General features: G+C 36.0%; 1 protein-coding gene across 1 annotated transcript; it reads right to left on the reverse strand.

Annotated features, from left to right (window-relative positions):
* Positions 1-3,892: 3,892 nt before the first annotated feature.
* LOC137837687 (uncharacterized) lies at positions 3,893-10,510 on the reverse strand. The gene is made up of 5 exons (XM_068646789.1): positions 10,046-10,510; positions 5,983-6,244; positions 5,689-5,885; positions 4,799-4,986; positions 3,893-4,407 (listed from the first exon to the last, which is right to left on the reverse strand). Exons 1-5 carry the CDS (start codon positions 10,138-10,140, stop codon positions 4,121-4,123), a joined length of 1,029 nt encoding a protein of 342 aa, XP_068502890.1. The 5' UTR covers positions 10,141-10,510; the 3' UTR covers positions 3,893-4,120.
* Between the last annotated feature and the right edge of the window lie 505 nt (positions 10,511-11,015).

The raw sequence follows: 11,015 nt of genomic DNA on the forward strand, positions 1-11,015 counted from the left end.
TGGTTGAATGACTCCTCATTAATACGTAGCATGAAGCCCTGGAGTTGTTCAACTTGGGAGATAAGTGATTCCTTATCAGCAACCAAGTCTTCCTTTTCCTTCACCGCGTTGTCTCGTTCGGTCATCACTTTGTTTAGCGTGGCCTTGAGAGCCTCTTGCTCCTCCTTAGTCAACCTTGACTCGTTCTGAGCATCTTCAACAGCCTTCAGAGCCTCCTTCAAAGAGACGGCCAAGTCACTCAATTGTTTTTTCAGCTTGGGAATCGATACTGTCTTCGCCCTCTTCAGCTCATCGCCGATAGCACGGCTCACCACGGTGGCCCGGCACTGGAGCTCCACCATTTCTTCAATTAAATCCAAGGTAGGAACAGCCGCTAAGACACCCTCATCATTCGAGCGTAAGTCGAATTGCATAGTGGGGGCTACCCTTACGGATAACCCCAGCATGCTGACCGGGCTACCGAACGATGTGTGAGCCTCAGAGCGAGGTGTCTTAGCCGGACGCCCCCTTTTCTTGCCCTGTGCTGGTGCAGCAGCGGGCTCGGCCAGCACGACCTCCCTAGAGGCCGGCTGGGGTGCGATTCCAGCAATAGCGGATATTTTTCGGCCCTTGGCCTGCCTCTTCAAGCTGTTCATGAATTTGCTCAAGGTTGGATCCATTTTCATAACAATATCTGCAAAACATACACATAGCTAAGAAACATCAAATTATCAACGAAACGACCGAAGGGGAAGGGTGTTCACCATTCAGATCTGCCCATTGCTTGGACGACCCATATAGAGCTACCAGTTCCCGGGTAGGAAGCCTACACGGCAGCTGGTTTACGATCAACAAAATTTCTTTATCGAAGGGAGATAAAGAATCTCAAAACCGATTCTCAAGAGAGGTTGGCTTCTCGGTCCAATGGAACAGAAATTTGGTGGTCCCATCGGCATTGTAAAACAAATCTCGGTCGTCCGGCTCAACAAAAACTTTGAAATAATACTCCTTAAAGTTCTTATAAGAAGTGGTGAACGCGACAAAACGCACATTCCCTGGACGGCTGGACAGGGACGACCATCCTACGGGAGTACTCGGATGAGTGCTATAGTAATACAAAAAAGACTCAAGTGTAGGCGTAAGGCCGAAAATCTGACAAATAATTCGGAAGGCTGGCAAAACTGCCCACGAATTTGGATGCAACTGGGTCGGCGCGACGTTTAGAATCCGAAGGACTCTCATGGTAAATTCGTCAAAGGGAAAGGTTATGTGCAAGTGAGAAAAGAAAGTGTTGTATACAAAGAAGAAGTCATGGGGGGCATTTTCCCGACCATGACACACCCGGTCGATCACACTGCATACTCAACAGCCAATGCCTCGGTCGGGCAGTCTGGCGCTAAGAAATCTTTGTGCAAAGAAAGAAACTCGTCTAAATCATCAGAGGTCCTAATTTTGGTAGGAATTTGGAGGACGAACGGATCAACCCAATCATAACTTGGGTCGTCTGACGACTGACTCGCGCTACCAGATGCAGTGCGAGTCAAGGACGAATCTACATTATTAGAAGACTCTATGGAAGAAGGCATATCTAACCTCAATTGTGGATTCGACGACGAATTTGACAATGGCAATAGACTCGGCACTCGGAGCAAACGGCGCAAGATTCAGAGAGCATAAGAAGTTGGAAAACCTTCAAATTTACAAATGAGGCGCTATTTATAGGCTGAGAGGTGAAAGAAGAAAACCCTAGCACCGTTAGATCAAACTCAATCCAACGGTTAAGCACTTCCGGCATACGAAACGGCACAAAATCCTCACCGTCGAACCCATCAAGATGGGACAGCGCCCCCAAATGACAGCTTTGCCATGTGTCACATCTCTGCCACGCATTTAATGATGCCAGCTATCCAGCACTACCTCGGAAACCCTACGTGTCTTATACGACTCTTCGGCTATTCACATCCTCGAGCCTGGGGGGGCAAGTGTATCGATCAGCACCGGACGACCGAATGATGCACATTAAATAACTTAATTGAATAAAGAACGTGGTTACACGAGGAACAAGCAGTTACAACTTCCGTTGAACAAGTCAGACACGTTTTCTAGAGCATTCCCTGGATCTTAGGAAACCACCAGGCACGACCCAGAGACCACTAAGCATGTCTTTAGCCATCAATTGCTTGGCCCAGATGGCCAAAGCCCAAGTCAACCTACAAAAGGAACTTCTGAAAGGGAAAAAAGGTACCCCTGCCGACCGGCCGAAGCACGCGAAGAGGAAAAGAGACTTGAAGAATAGGACAGCTAAGAACACGAAAATCATTGTGTATCGATGTGGACCAACATTGCTCAATCCCTAATATCCATACAGGTACAGTTGGCCTCAACTGCTTTTCAAATATGAAATAAATTGCGTGTCTACCTTGCTACTCGAAATAAAGCCAAGATCAAAAATCAAGATTCAAATGGGAACACGCAAGAATGATAGATCTATCTCAGTTTACTTAGTTGATATACACAAATTTGTGGATGCCCCTATTTCCACTGAGATCACATTGAAGCCATCTTAGATGATGCCTCATCTGAAGACTACGATGATTTTGTTACTTCCATTCTTTCCTGGGGTGATCCTTATACCGTTGAAGAAATTGAAGCCCTCTTGCTGTTCCAAGAAGAACTATTTCAGAAACACAAGACTGATGAGCACTCCATCATTCAAGCTAACAATGCCTCGGGCTCATGGTCTTCTCTTAGCAACAGCAAAACAACAGAGCAAGATTCAACGGTTCTATAGCATTTTCTTATCGGCATGTGCAAGCAATGCAACAAAAACTAATAACAAGCAATGCAACAATGCACATTTTGGAGAGTGAAGTAGTTATAAATAAAAAGGACAATATAAATATGGAGGGAGGAAAATATAGACACAGAAAAGTAAAATTAATGAATGAAATGTGGTTCTTATTCCACGGCCAAACCCAGGAGAAAAAAAATTGGTGGTAATAAAGAACTATAGATAAATCGGTCTTACTAAAAATTAAATTATTTTTATATCAAATTATTTATATCAAATTGAACTATAACTTGCAAAATTAAAAATATAAACAGTAAAACAAGGTGTTTATTAATAATAATTCTAGCAATGTTATATAGAATTTAATCTAATTGAATCATTTTTAAAGTTTAATTCGGTTGTAAAATTTAATTAATCACTTAAAGTTTAATCCAGTTTTAAAATAATTTAGTTTAGTTGATGTAACCTTAATTTTTAGTTTACGTACAGATCATTAGTTATCCTATTATCTATTTATAACAAATATATAAAAATATTTTTCTATTTAGTATATACTTTTGATAGTCCTAATTTATTTTCAATTATATTTCAAAATTAAAAAAAATGAAAATAAATTATTTAAATGCTAACAAAAATTAAGATATACACCAGTACAACATATCATGATTATAAATCACTCAAATCTTTCAAGCATAATGTACTATAATCCACCATTATTATGGCTATTAAATTTTAACACTTTATTTTCATTTTTAGGTGCAAAATTGTAATCCTGGTTTTACTTTATTTTCTATTTTTTGAAATTATATAAAAAACAATGAAAACATTTTTTTTTATTTTCCATTTTAGCTGTTTTATATAAACTTATTCAAACAAAAAAATAAAAGATAACATTTCAGTAATTAAAAAAAAAAACAACAATTTCTCAAACCAGAACAACCCCTAAACTTGACCTGTAAAATGCTTCAAAACTGAATAACAGAACTGGCTCTGAACCTAAGCAGTCTCACTAATATATTTTTTATCAGCTAAAGTCTCTCTGATATATGTTTAGTGTATTTTCTTTCAAATGTGGTTTAGAATCTAACCAACTTCAATTGTGTTGAACAGGGGTAAAAAGCATTGCAAATTAATTAGAATTCCACTAAGAAAGTATACCTCATACAAGAGGAAAACAAAATGTTACATGATGAAAGGCACAGAAACCATCGTGTTAAGCATTTCAAATAAACGCATGCACGAGGAAAATAGAAAAAAGGTTCTGATGTACAAAATCAAAGTATGCGGGTAGCAGCATATGACATGTTCTTCATCTGATCCAACCTCTGCCAAGTTGTGTCATCATCAGCACTATTTTACCTTCTTAAGCATAGCTGAGGTTCTAAACTCAGCATCATCCCTTACAAAACTCCACCAAAGAAATGTAAGAGGAATGCTTGTTGCATGCCATAGAGCATGAGCATCCACATATCCCATGTAAGGTGGGAAGTCATATGTTTCCAACACCATAGCCAAGCCACCTCCAACCACCACTATCCACAACTTCCACCGTGCGGGATGGTTCGAAGCACCAGCCCAAATGGCCCAAATAAGAAGCTGGACAACAACCATTCCCATGCAAACTATCCTGTTCAAACCTGGGGGGAAGAAGTCAACATATCAGCTTAAGCCCCCATAACAATGCAGCATCATTACCGTAGACTTTGATTTTTTAGTAAAATCTTGTTTGGATAAATTTTTCAATATCACTAGCAAATCGATTTTGACTTGTGGAAGAAAATCACTTCATTTTAACTAATTTCCTTCTCCTACAAGTGCTAATGACAAATTTTAGCCAAACAGGGTCTAAATGAATGTGAAAAGGAAATGCATCTTCCATCTCTATTCAGCATTGCTAAAAAAGGAGGAAATTCAGATTAAGGATACATGTCACAAGCAATTAAGGAAGCACGAAGCCTGACTCCTGTTGGGAACATTAATATTATAAGATGTGTAAAAGAAAGAACTTTGTTAAAGATAAAAGATTACCATAAGCAAGTTTATAGAAATTCAGATACATGATATGAGTTGTCACAAAAGCAAGCAAGGGAGCAGAAATCATGACTCGTGTAGCCTCATCCCTCACGTTAAAACCTCGCAGTATAGTTAGAATTAGAGAGAATCCAAGTAAGGCCACAGCAGAAGAAAGATCCAGCTTCTCTGTTAATTCCACGGCTCTACAGGTAATGAAGGTAGAAATACAAGCCAAAAGTCAAAAGAGAAAAAGAAAAAGGTTAAATTATAATTACAGAACACCCTATCCTCTTTATTTTAAACTAATGTCTGAACAAATAAGCAGTAAAATGACAGCATTAATACCTGAGACATCAGAGTCTAGTTTTTTATCTTTTATCTGTTGAAAGAAATCACTTAATGATTCTGGGAACTGTAATTGTGCATTATATTTAGAATATGCTAGCCATATTTTATGCATAAAGCTTCATATAAAAATATAAAAACCTTGTGATGCTGAACATATATTAGAGAAATTATCCAGATTATAATACCTTAATTGTAAATGTCGGTCACTTTAGTACCTGACTTTTATAAGTTAGTCCTTAGTGTCAGTGAAAAATGTGGAGAAAAGGGATTAAAGGAAATGATTTTTTGCAATCAATTGAGCAATATATATATATATATATATGTGTGTGTGTGTGTGTGTGTGTGTGTGTATATGTATAATGAATTAAGATCACTGTAGCACGAAAATCCAATTTTATGTCACTACTAGATATACATAAACAGGAGTGCCCGGAAATTAATATTAACGCACAGTGCCACAAACAACTGTGCTTTGAGGATTATTGCTTCAATACCACTGAATTATAATTTTATATAGACAGCACAAACCACAAAAGAAAATCAAGCAAACAACTTACCTACTGTGAAAAACAGCACTCCACAACCATGAATTCATGGATAGAATCCCATAAATATGCCACAATCCAGTGTACTCATAGTAAGTCTTCTTATCTGGCCTCAAAGGCAACTTATAGTACACAAGAATGAAAAAGGATACCCAACCATGAAATTGCACAGCAAGATTGACGGCAGACAAAGCAACGGCAACAGGTTCCTGAAATCATACAAAGCATATCCACACCACGATCAGAAACTGAAAGAATCTCATCAATATTACCATTAAACCTTGTGTTAGAGATTCATGAAGGAACCTGAATTCCATATACACGCCTGAATGGCCATTTTCCATGATACTTGACAGGCTTGTCACCAAGTTTTGTTCTTTCTTCCTCTCTAGCTAGCATACAGTAATAGCTACAGTCGGTGCAACAGTCCCATTGTTTCCACCTCAGGTAGAGGGGTTCATGCATATACCATGGACCATCAATTGGTTTTCCATCTGATGAGAATTTACAATGTTGAAAGCATCTATCCCCTACACATCCAGTTTTCTTACACTGCTCCACACAACCTCTGCAATTTAATGATCACAACCAAAATTGATCATATGGCAGGCAAGAAAAAAATAGAGCAAAAGATGACTATTGGTCGGTTATTTAACATGGAAACTACATAAAACCAGCAGTAAATATGTTACCATACAGGTCACTGCTGGATCAATCAGCAGAAAACCTGTAGTTTTTGCATCTACCATTCTGCTTATTTATTTACTTACTACTGACAAGTGACAATATTTAAGTGTCACAATTTTCTTATTATTAAAATGCCTCCCTCAATAACAAGATTTTCCAACTTCTTCATGAGATTAAACTGAACACATGCTGTATGAATATATAAAAGTTTGTAGAATATAATAAAAAAGATAATACTCTATTAGTCGAAGTTTTGAACTACAAGACTTATGCTAAATATAAACAATTACGAAACCCAAACCAAGCGTCTAACAACAGTTAAAAATCAGTTGCCACAACCTTGAATATACAAGCCTACCTATTGCAGTGATCTCAAAGTTGTTATTTATTAGGACATATGCAGTTGAAATGTGAGATTAATCCTTACATAAAATAGTGTCCTATACCGGCATAACAGCCACAATAGGAGCCATATAGCAGCATTCTGTGGCACAATAGCCCGCTTTGCTGATTGTGTCCAAAATTTTGAAAAAGCCCTCCAATATATTAACATTGGAGGGGCATTCTTTATGGAGGTAATTTTGGGATTTGAATGAAAATAAAGGGTTTCAGGTTGTAGAAAAACCTTTCTCACTTCTCTCTGCTCCGTCCTTGCAAGTATTGCATGACCCTGTGGGACCCTCCAGTGACTCTCTGTCAATTAGCAGCTTTGTTTACTACTCCCTTGTTCTCATTCTTGTTATATTTTGCAGGTTTCACCAGTAATCTTCTTTCTTATTCTGACCGATCTCTGTTTTTTTGTTTTTAGTCTACCAACACAGGATATTTTATGCTTTTGTCATCTCTTTGGTCTCCTTATTCCTCCTTCAGTCTATGTTCTCTGTTTATTGTCTCTCTAGACTGAGTCTGAGGTCTTGCATTTGGTCATCTATCTCCCAAAACCATTAACTCCTTTTTTTTCTTTCTCTTTGGTTGGTCGTGGCATCATTTGTAACTATTTTGCATGTATGTTTTCTTTAGGAGCTAAAATCTATGATTTTTTTTATTGTTCATTCTGAACATGTCAAGATTTTTGAGTTATTTTTTTCCATTTGAGAAATTATATGAATATATATATATATATATATATAATAAAAATTAAAAATTGAGTTATCTCGATATGCACTACCACTGTAGCATTCGGGGTCAGACTGCACATTCCCAGGATTAATAGAAATAAATAACTGAATACGGCTGCAATTAAACTATATATATATATATATATATATGAATAGTAGTGATGATACCAACTTAGCTCAGGAGCAGAACACTATATAACTAGTCATGCCATCAGTTAACAACATCATCAAATGCGTATAATATTTAATTAATAAGGTTTATCCTTTACCGATTGCATAATTACAAAAATAATTCAAAAGAATTGAAATGTTCTATAAGCTCTGAACTCAATATTATTCACATGTGCTTTATTGCTGGTTTTCATTTCAGGTGACAGTAGACCATGTTCAATATGAAATGGAATAGAAAGGCATTTTGGAAGACTGTTTTCCACGCATTATGTATAGAAATTTTACCCAAGCAGGTTATTTAAGCTTGGTTCAGTATAGAAAGAAACGTAGTAAAGCAAAACCCTTTTACATACACATTTGTTAATAACTAAAAATTTCTAGAAAAAAGGGCATATGATGATTGGTAAGAGCACAGGGGTGTAAATAATCTAAGCTATTTCTAAATTATTCAAGCTCGACTCCTTAAATACTCCAGCAATCTTGTATGACAAACAAGACCAGGCTTTAAGTCAGGATTGAGCATTTTAATGAGTCAAGCACAACATTTACAAGCTTGAATTAGTATTTCATACATATACATATACATATATATATACATATACGTATATATATACATATATATATATACATATGACCTAAAAAGTTGTAATCTTATTTATTACTTGTTATAAATATATATTTTTTTATTATTATCTGATACATACCATTTACCTATTCTTAATTTTAAAAAGTCGTATTTTAAATGGGTGACCATAAGTTCTCTTAAAATTCACCATTTTCGTCATCAAAGATTTCATTTTTAATCTTATATCATCGTTATGAATACTACTTCTAACTACTAATATACCCAGTCCCAAAGGCTCCTCACTCCATAAAGGTAAGGGAGGATAATGTACGCAGTCTTCCCTTGTATATGCAGAGACTATTTCTGGAATCAAACCCATGATCAACAAGTCACCAAGACATCTTCATGAATATAAAATTATAGCTTAATACTAATTTACTTCACTTTCTAGCTTTAAAGTATCAATCATAAAAATAATGAAGCCATACACAAGTTAAATAAGTCAAGCCTAAACTTCATATTTTTGCCCCAGCCAAACTCAAGTTTTAAAAATTGTCTAGTTCAAATAAATGAGTGACGTAAGGATGAAGAAATCAATAAATAAAAGGTTCATATTGAGAATAGTTTTGCACTTCCATAAACGAAATTCTACTTTTGAATCCTTAACTAGGTAGTAGTGCCATCATGTCACTTGTTAGCATTCTCCTTAAAATATAAATATAATAAATGCCATCTGTTCCAAACCAAAATAAGGCACCTCTCGGTTAGCACAGGCTACAAATATCACTATCTAAAATTCTCCAACAAGTAAAATAGATGGTTATGCAGCTTCTATTAACATGTGCCTTAGGACATTAGTGAAAAGAAAATTTAATACAACTTGCCAAACACTTTCAAATACTTAAAAAAAACAAGTATGAAATGGATTTTGTTTTTTCAATTTTAGTATAAGATGTTTCCCTTTTCATGAAATAATTTCTACTTTTGTTTCCTTACTCATCAGGCATCATCCTATGTCACTACCTGGCCTTTACCGAAAAAAGAAAATAACCCATCATTTAAATTCTAAGCCTAAACAACACGACAACATTTCCTATTACAACATCTAAGCAGTGGAACTTCCACAAACTAGCAAAGATAATCAAACAAACAAACAAATGGAACTCAAAGAAAAACAACCAAAAAACTAATCCTGAGACATAAGATAACATAATCTCAAAAAAGTCTAATCTCACACCGATACCCTCCATACTTGACAATTGACACCAAACCATGTAAAAGAAGTGCATCATCATCATTCAATGCACCTATGCAAAACCCGAGAATCTTAGTCAACCAAATCCAAACACATATCACACAAATAACATCACCTTAAAAATTTCCAACTACACCCTAAAACATTACTCAACGGGTTATTATTATCAGAATACATCTACTTTCCCATTCATCTCCTTTCACCTCATTTCTTCTTCTTATATCTCTTAATTTCCATTTCCAATCGCATCATATATCACAATTATCACTTTCTCTCTCTTCCTTAATGTGTTCTCTCTATACCTTAATTATTCTCTTCACCCATACACCCATTTTCGGTGCCCGGTCAGTATTCCCTTTCTCAACAGCAAAACGACAGAAAAACGACAGAAAAATCCAAGTTCCAATTTTTACTATACCCAAAACATTGAAAAACCTATCCCATATTTCTTTGCGTCCCTAGCACCTAATCAAACGCTTAGATTGAAAATTTGAAGTATGGGATGCTCTAACTCGAACCATAGATAGATAGGGAGATGGATATCAAGAGAGAGAGAGAGAGATAGAGACTAACATGTATAGTGGATCTGCGTCGCCCTCGGTGGCGTCGAGGGGGCGGAGGAGGAAGAATACGGCGGCGGAGAGCAAAAGAGATCGAAAGGGACTCATCGGATTTGCGCGAAAGCAAAAGTCAAAGGCCGGAGGAGAAGGAAGAGGAGGAGAAGGTTCCGGAGAGAATCGACGACGAATTTTGCATTGAAGGAGAAGGGTGGCGGTGGTTGCAGTGGCAGTGGAGCACGGAGGCGGTGGTGGTGGTTGTTGATCTTGAAAGGGAAAGAGTGAGTCAACTCGGAGCGAGTTGGGAAAATGGTGGTGTTGTGTGGGTGGCCAAAACAGAACCAGAATCTCGTGGGGAGATGAATATGATATGATATTGGTATCTCTCAAAACATTGTTATTATTTTATCATTATACTTCTCAACAATACAAATTATTTATTTTTAATTTCATGTGATTTTTAGCCTTTCACTCACTCATCAATTATTTCAACTATAACCTATGCTATTTATAAACAAATACTATTTTTTATCAACACAATCACCCCATCACTATAGTTACTATAAAAAAACAACAAATTTTTCATATCATTTTTTCTAAAGTATTACTCATTACAATTATTTACATTTAAATTTAACTCTAAAAAACAATATAATTAAATATATATATATATAATTACTCTAACATAATTTATATATCTTATGATGAATCTCTCTACAAAATGTCACCACATTTATTACTTCAATTTACCTTGGATTTATTTTTAAGAAACGATGTCAAATTAAAAAAATTACTTGTACTTAAGGAAAATTGATGAAATCTAAATACTATTTAAACTTTAACATATGAAGAATGTCAAATTTATAGTGATGGAAAATGAAGTTTATGTTCTGAGTATTGCATGGCTTCGAATTTTTGTTTAATATTTCTAGCATTTTAATCAATTATAATATTTGTGTAGATAAAGGCTTGAAACTTAATGTGTG

This window comes from Phaseolus vulgaris, chromosome 4 (genome assembly GCF_000499845.2).
Source record: "Phaseolus vulgaris cultivar G19833 chromosome 4, P. vulgaris v2.0, whole genome shotgun sequence".
Taxonomy (NCBI): domain Eukaryota; kingdom Viridiplantae; phylum Streptophyta; class Magnoliopsida; order Fabales; family Fabaceae; genus Phaseolus; species Phaseolus vulgaris.

What these genes read in the sequence shown, in the direction of transcription:
- LOC137837687 (XM_068646789.1), bottom strand. Translation starts at nt 10,140, where the DNA reads ATGAGTCCCTTTCGATCTCTTTTGCTCTCCGCCGCCGTATTCTTCCTC. An exon ending in GGCGTGTATATGGAATTCAG is followed by an intron (nt 5,886 to 5,982) that starts GTTCCTTCATGA and finishes GTATGATTTCAG; the next exon opens with GAACCTGTTGCCGTTGCTTT. An exon ending in TTTCTATAAACTTGCTTATG is followed by an intron (nt 4,408 to 4,798) that starts GTAATCTTTTAT and finishes TCTTCCCCCCAG; the next exon opens with GTTTGAACAGGATAGTTTGC.